The 22,261-nt window shown below is 42.4% G+C and overlaps 1 protein-coding gene across 1 annotated transcript in view; it reads right to left on the reverse strand.

Annotated features, from left to right (window-relative positions):
- Positions 1-22,261, reverse strand: part of KNTC1 (kinetochore associated 1) — a 792,142-nt gene that overhangs the window by 171,497 nt on the left and 598,384 nt on the right. The window contains exons 47-49 of the mRNA XM_082256649.1: positions 8,887-8,945; positions 8,047-8,263; positions 7,898-7,971 (exon numbers count right to left, since the gene is read on the reverse strand). Coding sequence (XP_082112775.1) covers positions 7,898-7,971; positions 8,047-8,263; positions 8,887-8,945 — 350 coding nt within the window. The remainder of the gene's footprint in view (positions 1-7,897; positions 7,972-8,046; positions 8,264-8,886; positions 8,946-22,261) is intronic.

Consider the following 22,261-nt stretch of genomic DNA (forward strand, 5'->3'; position numbering starts at 1 on the left):
TGAAGGAATTCTAGGACTATTAAAACCGAGGTAGAAGAAACACGTTTTTACTTACACCATGTGCAAAAGGTTTTTCATACTTTAGAGTACAGTATATCTTTCTCGTTACCAGCTTTCTGCTCAAGAGAGTGTCCGAGCACCCCTTTATCCTTAAGATCTGGCGCTCACTAACCAGGCTGTCAACTGGAAGAAATCCAGCCTGGGGTGCAAAACCAGCCCCCCCTAGAGGAGGTCTGGTAGGTTTGGAACCATGCCATCCTTGGCCACCATGGCACAATCAGGAGGAGGAGGGCAGAAGATTGACTGAGTTTTTGTAGAACTCGAGGGATTAGTGCTAGAGGGGGGAAAGGTGTAAGACAACTTAAACTGCCAACTCTTGGCTAGGGCTTCCAGGCCCTCCTATTCCCTTTCCCGAGAGAGAGGGAGAAGAATTTCTTAACTGTCCTGTTTTTTTTTTTGCTGGCAAAGAGATCGATTTCTGGGCAGCCAAACCTCTGCACTAGAGCCCGAAATACTTTCTGGCTCAACTCCCACCCCCCCTGCCTGATCGGTTGAGATTTATGAGCTGGTATTTCACTGAGAGGAGAAGCCCTGGTATAGTTTAATTTTGGTACAGGTACTACCACTTGTTGCTCCATCAGCTTCTGGATCCCTTCTAGGAGGGCTTTCTTTTTTTTTATTACATCCCTCGCCGGATGCGTAACGTGATCATTAGCAGGGGCTTGGAAGTGAATTCTAGGCGGTAGCTTTCTCGAATACGTTTACAAATGTATGATCTGCTTGATATGTAATAATTCCTCCAACTAGAAGATTGAAAATTGAGACAGCCTGCCCTCTACCCTGATTCTGGTGTCCTTTGCTATATTTGGCACTTGAACCTGGAGAGGAGAAGGGCAAATTACTTCTTTGCCTTCCTCGACCGAACCCACACTTCTTATCGGGTACCTTCTTGGTTCTTTGTTGGTTTTGCCCTGAGGGACCACAACGTTTTTTTAATATATTTTCCCTCTTGGGCTTGACAGGTTCCTTTTTCAGAGGAACTGGACAAAGCTGTATCCAGGCCTGGGCCAAACGGCAAATACCCCGCAAAAGGAAGACTACACAGTTTAGCTTTTAAAGCGAGGTCGCCTTCCCCCGCTTTAACCCAAATGGTCTATATGGCCAGGTTAATAAGTGGACCTGTTTTGGCTGAGGCTTTGACTCACTCAACTGCTGCGTCCACCAGATAAGCAACAGCCTTCCCTATAATTCAACAGCAGTCTAGTAATTCCTGAGACAGTGTCCCCTGTGACAGGTGTTTGGTAAGCCTTTCTATCCAGAAATCTGCATTCCTGGCAACGCAGGTTGCTGTTAGCGCTGGAACCACAGTGGAAGTATCGGTTTCCCATGCTTTCCTTAACAAGGATTCTAACTTACGGTCCATGACATCCTTGATGCTCCCTGTATCCGTAAAAGGTGAGATTAGACCTCTTAGTCACTTGGGATAAGGTGGTGTCCAACTTAGAGACTTTGACAAATTTTTCCACATCCTCCTCAAAGGGAAATCATCTTTTCCACGCTTTTGGCCTGGCCAACCTTCTTTTAGGATCACCCCACTCTTGAAGAATCAGATCCTTGAACATCTCATCTTGTGCAGATGTCTCCTTGAGCAGTTCAGAGATTTCCTTAGTGGCATAGATTGCTTGGATGAGTCCCTCTAAGTCATACAGGCCAAAAAGATGTGTTGTTTAACTTGGTCCCTTCTGCCTCGCTGTCTAAATCCAGATCCCCTTTCTCCCGAGCTGAGGTCTGATTTTGCCTGGCTTTCTGCCTCCCCTCCTCCTTCCTCCCTAGCCTGTGTGAGGGGGAAGTACCTGTGAGACAGGCAGAAAGGTGCTTGGCCCTCCCTTGGAGATGAGACTTTCCTGAGAGGATGGGCCCTCTTTTGGAATTGGCTTCTCTGGGCCTAACACTTGAGGTAGAGCTAGAGAGGTACAACAAGAATAGTGGCTAGCATTTCCTCTTGTACCATTCTCTTGGCCTCACTCCCAGCCAGTTTGTTAATACACCTGTAATAGAATGGCTTGGAGTGAGATTTGAGCAACCTTTTCCCACAATAACCACATTTCTAAAGGAGGACCTAGAACTAGCAGATGTAGAAGGTGGTTTATCAGAGGCCACTTGGGGATTCCTGCAAGATATGAGGAAAACATCCAATTGACACACTTTCTGACTCCCCCCCCCCCCCTCGGCTGCACGCCCACCCAGAAAGAGGAGAGAATGGGGGTCTACCAGGGACTGCTTAAAGCCTGACGCATCATCCCCCCTCACTGTAAAGGTACTTACTGGGTCCCGACTTGCTCTTGACCACAGACACCTGTGCTGCCCTTCCTTACTCCTCCATGCGGTGGCTCCAGGCAGGCTTTCTGCTCCTTATGGGTCTTCAGGTAGCTGAAAACCTGTGCATCCTTTACGCAGCCACATGGGTCCGGCGTTTCCTCCGCGCTTTAACACCTCTTTCTGGTCGCGTCATGTCCCACTCTGCCTCTCCCCTGCTCTGGCCGGAAACTCAGGTTTCTAAGCGAGGCTTTGAGCACACGAGTCCTCCCCTGCTCGCTGCTTAAGTCATTCGGCGGGCCCTTCAAAGCATGGAACACACTGTGTTGTTGAGCAGTGCACAATGGAGGGGGTTCCCCACACTGCGCCCAAACGGCCTGTGCAAACTGGGGCGACCTATGAGAAGCATTTAGCATGCAGGTTAGTGCGGCCCCCAGCGGCGTTCCTAAACCTCTCAGGGGTACCATTCAACTCTCTTGGTCTTCTGGTTGGAGAAAAAAAAAAGGTTTTGCTGTGGGCGAAACACAATCAATACGGAGGGTCAAGGGGAAGGATAGAAGCTTTTAACCAGCTGTAAACAGATTGTGTTTCCTGTAGGAGCCTCTCACCTCTCAGGAGTGCAGTCCTACTGTACTTGTGCTTTCATATACAGCAGAACAGCTATTCATGTCAAAGGCAGGCTGTCTGCTGCACCTGGGCTGCTTGGGTGAAGGAAATATGCCAGGCTTAGCTGTCCTATGTTCAAGACCCATAAGCAGTGTAATTCATACACTGAAAAGCAATAGATGGCAGAGTTAAACAGGGTGAAAGCCGAATATCTTAATTTAAATATTCATATGTGTTCGCTTTTAATTGGTCCCTGTTATGGCTACATAATGTATACTGTGAGACTCGCATCAAGTGTAGAGCGTTTAAAGGACACCGCCACTCGATTTTCCTTTCTTTTAAGGGCTTTCCTCGCCCATGTTTATTAAAGGAAAGTTCATCAAGCAGAAAAATAACAGGATTTCCCCCGCAGGGGTTTCAGCATTTCAATCCTCAGCAAAATAAACTATCATTGAGCCCCCCTGGCTTGAAATTGCAGCGCTGCTGCTGTGGCCTCAAACTCCAGGCCCTTGTCTGTCTCCCACAGACTTCGCTCACGCAACAGGGTGCACACCGATAGCAGCCTCGTGCCGCACTGACTCCCATGTGGAGCCCCCCTGACTCCTAGGCCAGACCTCCTGTCTGCCAGGGTGGAGCCATGAACCATGGTCAGGTCATTATTAAAAGCCCAGCACACACCTGACGAATTAGTTTGCCAGCTATACTGAATAGCTGGACCCAGGATTAGAGATTTCATCCCACCCGGATCACTTAGAAATCTCCAGGTCCCAAACTGGACTTTTTAAAAAACAGAGGAAACTGAAAAGCCAGTTTCCTCTTCACTTCACAAGCTACCTGGAGCCCCACAACCTGCCTGGTTGAGAATTCTGGGTCACAATGCTTTCTAGACCCTGGCAGGGCAACGCTCTGCCACAATACATAAGAATAAAATTAAAGTGAACAGCCTGCTGGCAGGACATAACAATCTGCTTTTTATGTTCTATGTATCAGGCAAACTCATTGGAAATGGAAAAATATGAACTAAACTGAGTACTAACAGCCTTTACTTCCAATATATACAAAACCTGAAATTTGCAGGTTGTGGGTATATGAAGTATTATTCAATCCACACATGGTACATGCTTTTAAAACATAAGTAAAGTTATATTTGTGTTATTTTAATACTAGGATGATGTAGTTACTAATATGTATTATTCAAAAAGAAATGTGGTCCATATATTGTTCTCACTGTATAGAACACTTTTGTAAACACAGGTCCTAGGCCTTATCCTGTCTGTAAAAGCAACTCTATGTTTGCATATGTGGCCATGCACACAAAGGTGTTTACAGAAGTATTGGAAGAGGAGAGTTTACAGACAGAACACCCCACCAAAGTGAAAGCTTTCGAGCAGAAAAATGCATGTAAACGTACCTGAACACAAAAATGCATTCTATTTGCCAGAATGAATGCTGCTTATTATTAGTAGCCCATGTGAATGAGGTCTTAAACAATTTTTCTCTATCGTTCATTGACAGACACAGCTCAATATCTTCTTGACCATTGGGTTATGCTGCCCCCCTACCAGAGTAGGACACTAGGCAGGAAAAAAAGCTTTACCACGCCTATGGGGCAGTCCCTGCAGGCATACACCCACACACTACTATAGCCCTCAGTTTTTTTCTGCCTAGTATAGGAGTAGGACCTAGTTCCCTGCTGGGACTTTGGTCTTAGCTGTTTTTTTTTGGGAACCTTTTTGTAAGACTTTACTTTTTAGTTAGTGTTCCTGAGAGAATTACAAGCAACAGCGGGCTGGGAGTCGGACTGGATATACTAGATCCTTAAGGTCTCCCAGCCTGGCCAGTGAGTGTGAGCAGGTTATAGTCCATCACTAGGCCTCGCCACGACAGAGCCCTAATGGACGAGGGCGGGCCTGCGAGTGAAACACCTTGCCGGGACGCACAGGGCCTGGGATGCCCTGAGTCGCAGCGTACCCCCTGGCCATCAGTTCCCCCACCCCGAGTGTAGAGGTAGTCTGTTTGGAATGGCGCCCACCTAAAGCTGTGGTATGGTGAGTAAGTGTCCCCCCTATTCTCTGGCGTCTCGGGGTGGACATGGGCCCCCTCCCTGGAAAAGTCGGACCCTCAGGTATCCCTCCGTTCCCCTGGCCTCTTGGTGAAACCAGGCACCCCTCGGCTGTCCCCTCCCCCCACAAGCAGGTTCCTACCTCTGGGGGGCAGATGTATTGTGACCACTGCGGCAGTTCTGCAGGGTGGGGAGTTTTGTCCTGGTGGGGTCTCCTCCTGGCGGCCATGTTTTGGTACTTCCCCATAGGAATGCATGGGGCGGCCATTTTCTTGAAGTCCACGATCGCTGGACAGCAAGGGAGAAGCTAGGGACTCTAGGCATGACCCAGTGGTTTTTTTGTTTTCGATTGTTTCTCTTCTCTGCACAAAACATTCCTGAAGCCTCCAGACCATATTTTTGGTATGTTCCTAGGGTCCCTGTAGGTATTCCTCACTCTCAATGCTGTAGGCTGTGTTAGGGCTGGGACTTGTGGTACCGCTGGTGTATCAGTTTGGATCGCGTTTTTTGTGACTTTTCTTAAAGGGACACTGCTTTTTTTATACTACGTGCTAATGGAGTCCCAGGACCAAATCTCGCCTACAGACCCTCTCAGTGCGGTTGCGGGACCCTCCGGGTCGCAGCCCCTGTGCTTTTACAGCAGTTTTGGAAAGCCTGGTGTCAAAAGTGGATTTAGTTTTAAAAAAATGCCACTAGCCGAAGGCGCCCGATGCCTTCACCTGCATCTATAGTATCCTTAGATTCTGAGGTAGATGTGGCCGTCGTGGGCGCATACCATCCTGGTGGATCCGTGCTTTCACATTCTGACGGGGAGGAGGACATTTCCTCGTCGGCTGTGCACTGGTAGAGGCACTTATAGTGTCAGTGTGGGAAACCTTAAATATGGCGGATGATTCTACAGCGTCAGGGACGCAGGTGTCTTTTGGCACCCGCAAATCCCAGAAGTCAGGAAAGGTGTTTCCCTGTCAAAACTTTTTGACAACATTGTCAATGAACAGTGGGGGGTGCATCAAACAAATGTTAGTGGTGCCTAAGCGCTGTAAAAGGAGTTACCCCTTCGCGGATGCGGTTTCCACTAGGTGGAAAAAGATGGCTCATCCAGTTCCAGACTAAACAAGTCTACTGTGGCCCCGGTGGAAGAGTCCCTGGTATTTAAGGACCCCGTGGATAGACGGATTGAGTCTCTGTCCCGCCGTTTGAATGCGTTAGCGGGCTCAATAATAAAACCGGTCTTTGTGATCACTCTTGTGTCACAGACCATCACAGAATGGGCAAAGTTGCTAAAAGGTGACTTGGAAACGGAGCAGCTCTCACAGGGCCTGATAGAGCTAATAGACCAAATGGTTCAAGCCCTTATGTATGGATGCGGCTACACTGGTAGCCAGAGTGTCTGCGGTGGGGATTGCTATTGGACGCATGGTGTGGACAAAATAGCTGGTCTGCGGACCAGGCTTCGAAAATGGCTCTTTCTGACCTTCCCTTTATGGGGGATAGGTTGTTTGGAACCTCCCTGGATGAGTTGATCAAAGACCTTACGGATGGGAAGAGTACTCTTCTACCCCAATCCACCAAGGGCAAGGCACCACGTAATAGATGGAGGCCTTCATTTACTGCTCATAGGCAGCCCTTTCGTGCCTCCGGGTCGCAGGAGAAAGGAGCTAAGCCATTCAAGTCTTCTGGGGGTTCCAAGAAGACATGGTCGGGTAAGCTGAGAACAGGTCAATCTGGTTCTGCGTTAAAATCCTTGTCTGCATGAAGGGACGCCCTCACCCGTTTCTGTGGTGGGGGGGGGGGGGGTCGTCTTTGCTTCTTTCCGGAACCATGGATTCTTTGATTAAGGACAAATGGGTCCACAAACTTATCTGATCAAGTTACAAGATCAAATTCTAGTCATGACCGTCGGATAGGTTCTTTCGCAAGACCTTTGGATGTGGTTCGGGCAATTAAGAGTTTACCTGGAGGCTACTGAATCTTTCAGGAAATCAGACTCTTTGTCCTCACCGAAGGAACTCGAAAAGGATTGGCTGCGTCTGCTGCGATCATATCTAGATTGATCAGGCAGACGATGGTTCAGGCCTATTCGCTTAAGGGTCAGATTCCTCCTTTCCCTGTGAAGGCGCATTTTACTAGGGCACACTGAGTGCCTCTTGGACCTTTCGCCATCAGGAGTCAGTGATGCAAGTTTGCAAGGCGGCAACTTGGTCAACGGTGCCCACGTTCACAAAATTCTACAAGGTGGATGTGTTGGCATCCTCGGATGCTTCTTTTGGCCGCAAGGTTTTGCAGGCTGCTGTTTAAAAGAGAAACTATTCTCCTTGAGGGTGTATGTTGTTTTTAGGTGAGCTTCGGTTGTTCCTGGTTGAGCTCCATGTTACCTGGTTGGCTAAGTTTAGCCTTTGGGGAATTACGTTCGCCAAAGGGGTTTTTCCCACCTCTCATGCAAATACTGCTTTGGGACGTCCCAATGGTCAAGATGATATAGAGCTGCGTCTGTCAATGAACGATAGAGAAAACTGGATTTGTGACTTACCATAAAATACTTTTCTCTGAAGTTCATTGACAGATACAGCACCCGCCCCACTAATTATGAGGTTTTTTTTCTTCTAAACACTGCTTGCAACAAAACTGAGGGGTATAGCAGAGTATGTGGGTGTATGTCTGCAGGGACTGCCCCATAGGTCTGGTAAAACATTTTCCTGCCTAGTGTCCTATTCCTGTAGGGGGCAGCATAACCCAATGGTCAAGAAGATATGGAGCTGCGTCTGTCAATGAACTTCAGAGAAAAGGATTTTACGGTAAGTCAAAAATCCAGTTTTTTTTAAGTAATTCACACACACATAAAACACAGACAGGTAAAATGCAATAAAAACAATTACTTTCCAGTTATATTATTTAATTATAATATTGCATTACCTTAGGAGATGTGTTGCTTTTCCAGTTTTCAGCCAAATGTAAGCAAAATTTTAATGCGTGAATTTTATCACTCCCTAAAAACAAAATCACAAATTAGGAAAATGAAAACTACCGCCTTACCTGTACACATACTGATCTAAGATACATACCTGTTGGAAGTTCTTGTGCAATTCTGTGAGCTATAGCTGCAGCCCACTCTGGGTTACTAATAGACTGAAGGTATGACTGAATAGTAAGCACAGTCTTTGCAGTTTCTTTGTTAATAAGGGAAGTGCATTCATTATTTTTAAGTTTGAGTGCTTTAGGTCGTAAACTTTTCTCGAACACATGCTTGACAGCGGTCATATACAAGGTGTCCAGTGAAACCTAAAATTTTAAAACCACAGATAAAGAGCATTAACCAAGAATGACAGTTTATCTTACGCAAGTTTATCCGTTTACAAAGTTTACATTCCAGAAACCAACTCAACTTACCAAAAGCCCATGATTTTTGCAAAACTGTGGGTCATGGGATTTGTATGCGTATGCTATAATAACACTATGTTTTAAAGCAGGACCATATAAGATGTGTTAACCTGTACATTAGCCAGATAATATAAGTGTTGAGACCAGTTTGCATAGACTTAAGCATTGTTCTATGTAAAGTAGATAGGGATACAATCTATGACATGCCAAATACATATTCAAAGGCATAATTATTTTTGATTCATAGGTGGCAATATTTATTTCTCAATACTTGACATATTTTACAATGGTGGTATGTTTAGTTTAGTATATTCAAAGTACGGCTTATCTAAAAAGAATCAGAGAACTGTATATACCACAAAGATATGACAAACTAAAATAAAGGAAGAAAAGAAAAAAGACAGCCAAACTCTCCTAATATTTATTTAGCTTTTATCTTGCAAATGTTGATTGAAAAACTAACCACACTAACATCCCCTTTTCCCCAAGCATACATGCTAGTCTAAAACTTGGTGCATTCTCACCTTCATGAGCTTTGAGATGAGAAGCAACGATGGGAAGGACTCTTCACTTAGCTCAGCAGCTAGAACAAGAGTGGATCATGACAGAAAAAAAACAAAAAACAAACAAAGCATAAAAATGTTTTTAATGCATTCCTAAGTTAATGCAATTCCATTATTTACTAAATGTGTATTTGTGATACATAAATATATAAAATCTCTTTTTAGCACAGAGTACCCATTAGCACAGAGTACCCTTTTATAATAAATGTTGTCTTTATATAATATTGTTTTAGAACATCTAGAAAGCATGAATGAGTAAGGCCCCTTTCACACGATCGGGTCCACCGGTCTGTTTTTCAGGCGGACTCGAGGCACCTATTGACCTCTATTGGGAAAGCGGATATCAGCGGACACCTGATGTGTCCACTGACACCTGCTTAGCATCTGATCCGACCAGATCCGCTAAAAACAGACAAATGGCGATGCGTTCACCACCCTTCCAGCGGGTTGGATCTGATGAATACGGACAGGCTGTCTGTTTTAATCCGATCTCCCCATAGAGGAGAGCGGGACTCTGACAGGTCTGTCTCTGCACAATGAGTGGAGACGGACCTGTCATCCGCCTGCTCAGTGGGGATCAACAGTATGATCCCAGCTGAGCAAGCGGATTCCATCCAAACAGATCGGTACGTGTGAAAAGGGCCGAAAGCTCTTAATGTGGACTTTTTTTTTTTTGCTTATGAGATCATAATGAACTCGCAAAAATATATAGAGATTTTAAAAACTGCCCATGGCATAAGTCACATGCACTGCATTATCCCCCATGACATCAGATCTTGTTTGCTGGCAAATACTGACATTTGTTTGAGCCATAAAGCATATACAGTATGTACACTATCCTTTATTCCTAGTTTGCGGCTATAATAATGGGATGTAACTGGCTTCATGGCATTGAGACAGCAGGAAGTGGAAATCCAGCATTGTCTGCTGTTGGGTAACATATTGATTACACACGGATCACGCTTTTATAACAGTGTAAATTTGCTGTTCCCTCAAAATAACTCAATACACAGCCATTAATAAAAAACAAGGAAAATGTCTGATGGAAAACACACCAGACAAAATTATGGACTTTAAGGGCACATCATAAGATAGACATAAGACACAACTGATAAAAATAAAATATTTTATTGAAGACACTTTAAAACAACATATCAAAAGCAGAGGTAATGGACCTCAATCCAAGCAGAGGGGTTCAATACATCAATACAATAGTGGTATAAAATTTACGCCTAAAAGACTACAGTGATACACAAATACATGAGTACTTGACTGGAAGAATATGTCTGATTAAGGGTCAACGCGTTTCGCGGCAAGCATTATCTTCTTAATATTCTTAATACAAACAAAAAGGAAAAAATTAGTGAATAGTATTGAAATCAATAGCACCATACACTAACATAGTGTGAGTATACTACAATGTGTACATTCATATGACTTGGTCAAATAATGAACTAACCTTCTCCAAATGACACAAGACAAATTTGGCTTTTGGGTGGACATATTGAAGAGTCAAGGCCTGGGGGACCAGAACGAAGTTCTGCATCAACAAAATATTATGAATATAATGAATATTGATAGCACCACTTAATATAGGATTTTATTGTAAGTATGATGTGCCATAATCAGGCAAATACAGTATATAGAAACAAAATATTTACCTATTCTCAAATTTTAAACGGAAGAGACAATTGATGGGTAGGATTCTTCCGAGAAAAAGATCCAGAAAAGAGGGCGGCCGAATGAGACTGAGGATATGTAATGTTGGCTGATATACAGCTGCAAGAAAAAGTATGTGAACCCTTTGGAATGATATGGATTTCTGCACAAATTGGTCATAAAATGTAGTCTGATCATCATCTAAGTCACAACAATAGACAATCACAGTCTGCTTAAACTAATAACACACAAAGAAAGAAATGTTGCCATGTTTTTATTGAACACACCATGTAAACATTCACAGTGCAGGTGGAAAAAGTATGTGAACCCCTGGATTTAATAACTGGTTGAACCTCCTTTGGCAGCAATAACTTCAAACATTTCCTGTAGTTGCAGATCAGACGTGCACAACGGTCAGGAGTAATTCTTGACCATTCCTCTTTACAGAACTGTTTCAGTTCAGCAATATTCTTGGGATGTCTAGTGTGAATCGCTTTCTTGAGGTCATGCCACAGCATCTCAAATCGGGTTGAGGTCAGGACTCTGACTGGGCCACTTCAGAAGATGTATTTTCTTCTGTTTAAGCCATTCTGTTGTTGATTTACTTCTATGCTTTGGGTCATTGTCATGTTGCAACACCCATCTTCTGTTGAGCTTCAGCTGGTAGACAGATGGCCTTAAGTTCTGCAAAATGTCTTGATAAACTTGGGAATTAATTTTTCCTTCGATGATAGCAATCCATCCAGGCCCTGATGCAGCAAAGCATCCCCAAACCATGATGCCCCACACCACCATACTTCACAGTTGGGATGAGGTTTTGATGTTGGTGTGCCTCTTTTTCACCACAGATAGTGTGTGTTTCTTCCAAACAACTCAACTTTGGTTTCATCGGTCCACAGAATATTTTGCCAGTACTGCTGTGGAACATCCAGGTGCTCTTGTGCAAACTGTAAACGTGCAGTAATGTTTTGTTTGGAGAGCAGTGGCTTCCTCTGTGGTATCCTCCCATGAAATCCATTATTGTTTAGTGTTTTACATATTGAAGATTCGCTAACAGGGATGTTAGCATTTGCCAGTGACTTTTGTAAGTCTTTAGCTTACACTCTAGGATTCTTCTTCACCTCATTGAGCAGTCTGCACTGTGCTCTTGCAGTCATCTTTACAGGACGGCAACTCCTAGGGAGAGTAGCAGCAGTGCTGAACTTTCTCCATTTATAGACAATTTGTCTTACTATGGACTGATGAACAGCAAGGCTTTTGGAGATACTTTTATAACCCTTTCCAGCTTTATGCAACTCAACAATTCTTAATTCGCATCAGGCAAAGCTTCTTGTTAAAAGCAAACCCAGAACCCAGAACTGGTGTGTGTTTTTTATAGGGCAGGGCAGCTGTAACCGACACCTCCAATCTCATCTCATTGATTGGACTCCAGTTAGCTGACATCTCACTCCAATTAGCTCTTGGAGATGTCATTAGTCTAGGGGTTCACATACTTTTTCCACCTGCACTGTGAATGTTTACATGGTGTGTTCAATAAAAACATGGCAACATTTCATTCTGTGTGTGTTATTAGTTTAAGCAGACTGTGATTGTCTATTGTTGTGACTTAGATGATGATGATCAGATCACATTTTATGACCAATTTGTGCAGAAATCCATATAATTCCAAAGGGTTCACATACTTTTTCTTGCAGCTGTATTTAATGTATTAGAGGCCCCCAAGTAAAGTCTAGATGAAAAAAGAAAAGTAAATATATATCTTAGGTGTGCAAGCCCAAATAAATAGAATCATAACACAGAGCCTGATAGCTATAAGAACTCAGAGTATATAAAAATGGGCATAGACTTGCAGATGGTAAACAAACAAAAAGAGGCAGGCAGACTAAATGGGCCATGTAAGTTTCATATCAGGCTGACAGGGTGAGAACTTACCCTAATAAAAAGATGTACTATTGTGACTGTAATCACAACAACCTGAACTAGCTGTTTGGAGGTAAATCCCACGGGGGAGGGTCATCCAAATACGTAAATCAGGGAATGCAGAGAGAAACATATAAAATGTGTCTAACTCAATGCCAGAGAGATTTCCATAATAATGGCTGGTCACTTTGCCCTCCAGAATAAACGGAATGCCCATGAGCCTATAACAGAAAAAGTGAAGCATACACCAATAAATATGTATGCAAAAGGAAAAATTGATACAGAAGAAGATAGAGGGAGCCAAGGTATACATACCGCGAAAAAGTCTGTTCCCCACTAGGTCGCCCACGGGGTCTGAGTGTGTCCGAGTACTCCTTAAAGACGCCAGCCGGTGCGCGTAAAACAACCGTGCGATCTATGACGTCACACGAAGCGGCGTCATTGGCAGTCCTGCGTTATGTGCGCTCCAAAACAGCGGCGCACAAAACAGTAACAACTCTGCCTATAAATGGCCATTAACACGACATAGGCGCTCTTGCCTTTACAATAAACACAATATGGCAAATAATATGTATGATAATGAAAGTATGGAATCTGATTCTTCTAACACCTCCACTCTTTCCTATGCCTCACAGAATGTACAATCTAACCACTGGAGACATCGTCAATCACGCAAAAGACCCAAGAACGGTGACGGTATACAAGCACTGGGTGGTAGCGGTAAGAAACGAGTTATCGAAAACGAGCCATGATCTAACAAGAGATTACCTGCACAATCATCACAACCTAATTCACAAACACCCTCTATTTCTTCCCACTTCGCTCACGGTGATGGGTCTGTCCGTCCTAAAACCACCACTCACGCTTCTAATACACATACTGACATAACTAATAACTATGGCACTAATTTTTTTGTGGACGATGACGGTTTTTTAGACACACTCACACTGGACAATCCTATGATGGTGAAACAAGTGACGGCATTGAGACCAATGAAGGGTACTCTAGACCCATTTATAGTAAAAGTGAATCACCAGCTACATAGCTAAATGTGATCAATTTGTCCTCATATAACCTTACTCAAGCTGAAAGGGAGGTCCTGTCTCTTGGGTTGACTTTTTGTCCAACTCAGGAGCTGGACCATTTTGAAATTATCAAGGACATCTATTTTGGAGAAAATTAACATACAAATACCTTTTTGATGAAGAAAGGAAAAAGAAAAAGCATGATTCTATTCTTAGAGAACAGTGGAAGGACTTTAAGTCTGTGATTTCCCAGCCTTAAAAGGATCAAATGGATCTGTTAGATGAAAATGAGGCCTTTGAAAATACCACTCAAATACTTCCAGATACCCCCTTACCAACTAGCACACCATTTGAGGGTCCTATAGAAACCCCCGTAATTAAGAAAAAGTCTGATAAATTCCCATCACTCCAAACTAACCCCAACATATCGGCCTTGATTACGCAGGTATCCAAGCAAATTGATCCATAAAAATACCCAAATACGGATCAGGTAACCTCACGCATGAGCAAAAACAAGCCCTATCGTCACTTAGTAAAAATGAGAACATCATAATTAAACCTTCAGTTAAGTGGGGGAACGTGGTAGTAATGGATGTGGAACAGTACAAAAACATGTGTTTTACTATCCTCAGCAATGACAAAAAAAATCTCTCAAGATGCTGTCACTAATCTTCAGAAAAACTTTGTAAATTGACTAACCGATGCCTACCATAAAAGAGTCATTAATAAAAACAAATCCTCGAACCCCAACACTTTATGCATTACCCAAGACTCCTAAGAATCTCACTGTACCCCCCGGCAGACCGATAGTGTCGGGAGTGGGTTCATATACTGAACCTATGAGCCAATATATTAATACGTATTTGAGGCCACACATTATGGCTCTTCCATCATATATCCAAGACACCCCCGAACTTCTGAAATGCCTAGAAGGCATCCAGGTTCCTAAGGATACTATACTTGTAGCAACTGAAATAGAGGCTCTCTATAGTAGTATTCCTCATGCCAAAGGCCTATCCAGTATTGGGGAGTTCCTATGTAAACAACCGCTCGAATACCATGATCACAACAATTTTGTCTTGGATGCCCTAGAATGAATTCTCATTGGTGTCTTTACCTTTGACTGTTCCCACAACCTTCAGGTACAGGGAGTGGGGATGGGGACCTCGTGTGCCCTGTCATACGCTAACCAATACCTGGGGGGTGGAAACGGATGGTCTTTTCTGATGACCAATTTGGTGAATTTCTTCCTGCAGTTCTCCTCTGGCTCCGACACATAGATGATGTCTTCATGCTGCGGTCGGGGCCAGGAGGAGGATTTAGGCAAGTTTTCTGACCCTTTTGGGTGATGTTTGCTTCAATTTGAAATTCACAATGCAATATGATTTCAAAACTTTGTCCTTTTTGGACATACAAATTCTAATTGATGCTGATGGTAGGATTGATACTACACTCTACCGTAAACCTACTGCAGGAAACACAGTGCTCCATGCTAAGAGTTTCCATCCTAAACCACTGATTCAGAGTATACTGTACTCTCAATTCTTGAGATGTAGGCGGATTTGTTCAAGCGAGGACCATTTTTTAACAGGAAGCCAACTCCATTCGTGACAGATTATTATTAAGAGGGTATACCAAGACTACTCTACGGAAAGCATTCAACAAAGCTCGCTTACGTACTAGGGAAGACATTATGTATGGAGGTAGCTTCAACCGAAACTGTACGGTTGATTACTCCGTACCATAGACAACAAAGTAGTCAGGCAAATTTTACAACAGCATTGGTACCTTTTAACCAACGACAAAATCTTGAAAAAATACATCAAGGGCCATCCTAAAATTACATTCAGAAGAGCCAAATCTATCAGAGATAGGGTTACGACAAGTCACTTTCAGGATGACAGATATACGCACCAAACTGAAACTAGGTGTACAAGGAAATGTGGCACTTGCAAATTTTGCGACTGGATTGTTGAAAACCAATCGCTCTACCTACCAGATGGCCGCCTACATTCCATTCCACACCATGTCAATTGCCAAACCATCGGCATTGTCTATATCATGTTTTGCGAGTGTGGCGCCTTTTACATGTATTGCAAAACTAAAAGCCAATTTTGGCGCAGAATTAAGGATCATATAGGATACGGTAAAAACAACTTGCCGTCAACTCCTATAGGCAGACATTTTGGATTGTATCATAAAAATGACACTGAAGTAGTTCGATGCACAGCTCATGAGAGGATTTTGGAGAGTCCTAGGGGAGGTGAGTTTGATAAAATTATTTTGCAACGCGAGGCACGTTGGATCTATACGCTACAAGCTACTAATAGTCCAATTAGGCAAAATAAATGTATAGACTTTGTTATAGAATGTATGTTTTATTCTGTTTTTGCTTTATGTGGGCTACAGTGCGGGAACCTCCTCCTTCTTTGCGGGAGATGTGTGGTGTCGCGGTGGCAGCTGAGCGCCTGTTGGCTGCTATGGGAGAGATCGTTTAGGATGTGGCAGGGCAGCGATGACCCACCCCAGATGGGTGTTGGTGAGCGGACGCCGCGTCCATTCGGTCCCTCCCCTTCCGGCGGATATGCGTTCCAACGAACGATACCGCCGGAAATAAACATACAACGTACTTCCGGTGCGCGATAAGCACCAAATGAGGGGAAACAAATGACGCACATCCGGTGCGCCGTAATTAACATGGAAACACCTAAGCCGATTAGCGGCCGGTGTGATTGGGGCTATATAGGCTACACAGAGAACATAGAGGGCTGTAGCACGGTCAGTACGCCGGAGATGACACATCGTGCGGTGAGTAGACAAAAATAGATACTTTATGCCTTCTTGACAACTTTTCCCGAATTACATTATATCCATTCTATTCTATTCTTAGTGCCAAGTTGCCGAAAGGGGCTTCATTTCCTTTCCCCTCTCTAATGACTGGGTCAGATGTATATCCTTGTTTAAGTACTGCTAAAATACACTACTATGGGCATATAAAAAAAAGCCTCTCAGACAAGCACATAGATATATGTAAGTATGTAAAATCTGGAAAAAATATATGGCCATAGAATCCTGTTCAAGAATAACCCACTATCCATCTGGCTTTGATAGGAACATCAGAAGGGCATATACACTTTCTATATTGGAATATCAGAAGGGCATACACATTTCCTACAACATTTGGCTAACAGGAAAATACCTTAAGATGCAAATTCGAACCTGGTTATAAATATAAGGTAAATGCTACAATAAAACCAAGATACTAAGATTTATTGATATATTAGAATAAAAAATGAAGATACATATGTATATACATATATGCATATCCTTTTTTAGCCAGATAAATATACGTCTACCGATTGTGTCATCCACCATACTGCAGTCCCCCCTGTCCAAGTCTCCTTTGGAATTATAGGTAATTATTAGATAACTTTTTTACTGTATGAAATTAATTTTAAAATCATATAATATATTGTGGAGATGACATGCCCCTTATTTTTTCAAAATATAGGTGGGTTGAGCTTTCTCCCCCCTCGCTCATTCTCCCCCCTTTTTTATGGTTGCTACCATTTGTTGATTGCCACGGACTGTACGCTCTCTTGCGCTGAAGGAGGTGGGTTGACTGCACTGGATGTTTGCTAGCCACTATGTCAAAGAAAATATATAATGACTGTTTATTGTTGATTAATTTATACGTTTTATCTATTTCTGTCAAAGAAATACACGTAAACGTCTGAGGTCCAGAAGAAGCTAAGGCGAAACGCGTCGACCTCTTCAGACCAAAATTGCAGTATTTACCTCTTGCAACAATCTTACGTAATGTCTGTATATCCAATTCAGATCCACAGGAAATCTGGATTTTAATATGTATAAGTCTTCACTTGTTTGTTATTTCTCTTTTTTCTTTTTTTCTTGATTATGTTTAATACGTGTTTAATAAAATTTACATGTTTTTTTAAACAAATAAATTTTGCCTGCCTGGTATGTGCCTCTAAAGTCCGCCACAATTCTTTTGCTGAGCAATTAAGATTTGCATCAGCGATTTTTTCTCTTCTTCTCGTCAATTAGGATTATGGCACACAAGGGATAGCTCTAATCTCCCCTCTTTTTCTCTATGATACTGAAGTAGTTCGATGCGCAGCTCATGAGAGGATTTTGGAGAGTCCTAGGGGAGGTGAGTTTGATAAAATTATTTATATTTAATTTTATTACTTCATTTAATTTTATTAAATTCTGCTTTATTTCATTCTTTTTTTTTTCCATTTCATTTAACTTTACTTTTTCATTTTTTAATTTGTTTCATTTAATTTAGTTTTGTTGTATTTAATTTGTTTCAACTTAGTCTTATTTATTTCATTCAATTTAGTTTCACCTTATTTAGTTCCATTCGTGTCTCCCCTCGACTCTCCTCCACTGAATGCCTAGGATCAGCTACTTACTATACATGCACTCTGAATTGTGTGTTAAAATACCCCCTCCCCCTTTCATGTATGGCTATGTAATTTGAGTGAATTTTATCTGGCTTCCCTCTCTTACCCTCATGTGTTCACCCCATGGTATCATATATTTTGATACAGTTCACCATATATTTTGAATATTTGAAATGGAGATGTATATACTATTTAGTTTATTCATATTTATCTCATTATATATCTTTTGAAGTAATGGCACTTCTCCTTGGCGCAGGGCGGTTCTGGCTCATTTTGGGCGAGCATATGCGCTCCAACAGTAGGATCGTTCTCCCTTCCAGTGAGTCTTGTTTCCATCTGTCTTCGGGAGGGACTTCTCCGCTATGATTCTCCCACTGCCTTTGGTTTGTGGGCAGTTGAGCGGTCGTCACTTCCCTGGTGGCTGCACATCCGGTTTTCTGTGCCGCTGTTTTGGAACGCACATCACGCCTGCCTGCCAATGACGCCGCTTCCTGTGATGTCATAGACCAGCACGGTTGTTTTACGTGTGCCGGCTGGCGTCCCGCGTGATGGGGAGTACTTAAGGATCCTCCTCGGACACACTCAGACCCCGTGGGCGACTTAGTGGGGAACAGACTTTTGAGCGGTATGTACATCTTGGCCTCCTCTATCTTCTTCTGTATCCATTTTTCCTTTTGTATATATATTTATTGGTGTATGCTTCCCTTTTCTGTTATAGGCTCATGGGCATTCCGTTTATTCTGGAGGGCAAAGTGACCAGCCATCATTATGGAGATCTCCCTGGCATTGAGTTAGACACATTTTATATGTTTCTCTCTGCATTCCCTGATTTACGTTTTTGGATGACCCTCCCGCATGGTATTTACCTCTAAACAGCTAGTTCAGGTTGTTGTGATTACAGTCATAATAGTACATCTTTTTATTAGGTTAAGTTCTCACCCTGTCAGCCTGATACAAACCTTATATGGCCCATTCAGTCTGAGTTCTTATAGCGATCAGGCTCCGTGTTATGATTCTATTTATTTGGGCTTGCACACCTGAGATACTGTATATATTTATTTTTCTTTTTTCATCTAGACCAGGGGTGTCAAAATCAATTTAATCGCAGGCCGCATCAGCAATATAATTGCCCTCAAAAGGGCCGGTTGTATATGTAAGACTAGATGTCCAGAGCATCCCCTACTCTTACATAAGATGTTAAGAGCCTCACCACCATCAGAAGTTGAGTCCCTCACCCTTCCCTACAGTAGTGAACCCCCCTCATCTTGTGCAGCTGCTGGGAAGAAGCTGTAGGCATTGCTGGAAAGCAAAAGGTACAGGGGCTTGAGCTCTCCTGCAGCTGCAGGAGAGGTGAGGTGCGAGGGCCACATGAAATGGCCTGGAGGGCCGGATTCGGCCCGCGGGCCTTGTGTTTGACACATGTGATCTAGACTTTATTTGGGGGCCTCTAACACATGTGATCTATGGGGGCCTCTAATACATTAAATATATCAGCCAACATTATGTATCCTCAGTCTCATTCGGCCGCTCTCTTTTCTACATCTTTTTCTCAGAAGAATCATACCCATCAAGTGTCTTTTCCGTTTAAAATATGAGAATAGGTAAATATTTTGTTTCTATATAATGTATTTACCCGATTATGGCATATCATACTACAATAACATCCTATATTAAGTGGTGCTATCAATATTCATTATATTCATAATATTCTGTTGCTGCAGAACTTTGTTCTGGTGACCCAGGCCTTGACTGTTCCCCTATGTCCACCCAAAGCCAAATTTGTCTTGTGTCATTTGGAGAAGGTTGGTTCATTATTTGACCAAGTCATATGAATGTGCACATTGTAGTATACTCACACTATGTTAGTGTATGATGCTATTGATTTCAATACTATTCAAAAAAATTTTCCTTTTTGTTTGTATTAAGAATATTAATACTTGTCTTTAGTCCTGATGAAGCTTACCATGAAACGCGTTGACCCTTAATCAGACATACTCTTCCAGTCAAGTACTCATGTATTTGTGTATCAGTGTAGCCTTTTAGGCGTAAATTTTATACAACTAGGATGTATTGAACCCCTCTGCTTGGATTGAGGTCCATTACCTCCGATTTTGATATGGTGTTTTAAAGTGTCTTCAATAAAATATTTAATTTTTATCAGTTGCATCTTATGCCTATTTTATGATGTGCCATTAACCACTTAAGGACCGAGTCTATTTTTGACACATTTTGTTCACAAGTTAAAATCTGTATTTTTTGATAGAGAATAAAATGGCGGTTATTGCATTTTTTATTGTCACACAGTATTTGCGCAGCAGTCTTTTAAACGCCATTTTTTTTTTTTGAAAAATTACGAAAAATTACATTTACTGCATTTAAAAAAAAAGGAAACTGTAAACTTAGCCCATTTTTTTGTATATTGCGATAGATGATGTCATGTCGAGTAAATAGATAACCAACATGTTACGGTTTAAAATTGCGCACACCCGCTGAATGGCAACAAACTACGGTCAATAAAAATCTCCATACGCGACGCTTTTAACGGTTACCAGTTTAGAGTTAGAGAATAGCGCTTTTTTTTTTTAAATTATTGCTCACACTCTGGCGATCGCGGCGATACCTCACATGTGTGGTTTTAACAGCGATTTAATTTGCGGGCGCGATTTCCGTATACATTTTTTTCGTGCGTGAGCTCACGGCGACGGGGGTGGCTAAAAAATGTTTTTTTTTTTCTATTTATTTTATTTATTTTTACCACAGTTTAAAAAAAATAAAAATCTGATCACTTTTATTGCTGTCACTAACAATGTAAACATCCCTTGTGACAGCAATAGGCAGTGACAGGTACTCTTTATGGAGGGATCGAGGGTCTTAAAGACCCTAGACCCCTCCACTACACTTCCATGTATTCAAAATGCCGAAAACTGCATTTTTGAATACATTCACATTTTAAATTTGGCGCCTTTAGCAGCCGAGTAACCCGGACGTGACGTCATAGACGCTGCCTCTGGGTTACATCATTGAAGACCCGATCGAAGCCGCATTCGGCTTTGATCTGGACTCCATCTAGCCAGCTGGTTGCTCGAGTCTACAGGTGGGAAAGCAGCTGGAAAGCCGACCGCCGGCTCTAAAAAAGGGTATCGGAATGAGCTAGCTAGAGGCATCACCCCGGTACGTAAAGGGTTGGTGAAATTCTCGCGCTGTCTCTCTACTTGTTGTCTACAATATAATATAACACCTTTAATGCCGCAGGTACTAAAATTGGTAACCTACACAATTCAGATAAATATAGTTGGGGGGAGTACCGCGCTTTAAAGTGCTTAATACAACATAGATAAAATTATATACATATGTGAAAAAGTGGCTTAGTGCTTCTTAAATACAATATTCAAAAATTATGTGTCTCAATGTGCAAAATAAATACAATCCGATATAAATCCTTCAATTAATATAATAGGTGATAAAATGGACTAAACTAAAATTGATCTTAGTAAAATCAACTATATCAATACAATATATAGTGAAAACATGTATATAAAGTTATAAGTCCGTGACCTTTTCAAAATTTAATAATGTGCTCTAAATAGGTGATATCAAATAAAGTGCTGAAGTGTCCTTAAAATAATTATATAAATATATAGTGATCAACAAAATCTTCTTTATCCAAATTTGGCATGCAGGTGCTCTTTCGTGCGGTGCCCACTAGGTGTCCTAAGCGCTCACCTCAATGCTCTTTTAAAAGAGCCTTAAGTTGTATGCCTCAGTATGCTGTTCCTTCCTCCTTATTGGCATATATGTACCATTATGAATCCTCGGTTATATCTCCCTTGTATAAACAGCTATATTCCAGGGGATATATGCGGTCCTTTATATCTCCAAAAAATCAAATTGGGCCAAACATGGTGAAGTACGTCCCATAAAATTTATTAAAAAAAGGTAAGAGTAACACTCACATTGCGTTGCGTCTTGTTTCTAGCATAACAAACATTCCTTTGCCGATACGTCACTTCCGGTTTGGCTATCCTACGCGTTACGCTGCGTACCCACGCAGATTCTTCCAGGGATCCCTGGAAGAAGCTGCGTGGGTACGCAGCGTAACGCGTAGGATAGCCAAACCGGAAGTGACGTATCGGCAAAGGGATCCCTGGAAGAAGCTGCGTGGGTACGCAGCGTAACGCATAGGATAGCCAAACCGGAAGTGACGTATCGGCAAAGGAATGTTTGTTATGCTAGAAACAAGACGCAACGCAATGTGAGTGTTACTCTTACCTTTTTTTAATAAATTTTATGGGACGTACTTCA

This window comes from Pelophylax lessonae (genome assembly GCF_965119305.1).
Source record: "Pelophylax lessonae genome assembly, chromosome: 1".
NCBI classification, from domain to species: Eukaryota; Metazoa; Chordata; class Amphibia; order Anura; family Ranidae; genus Pelophylax; species Pelophylax lessonae.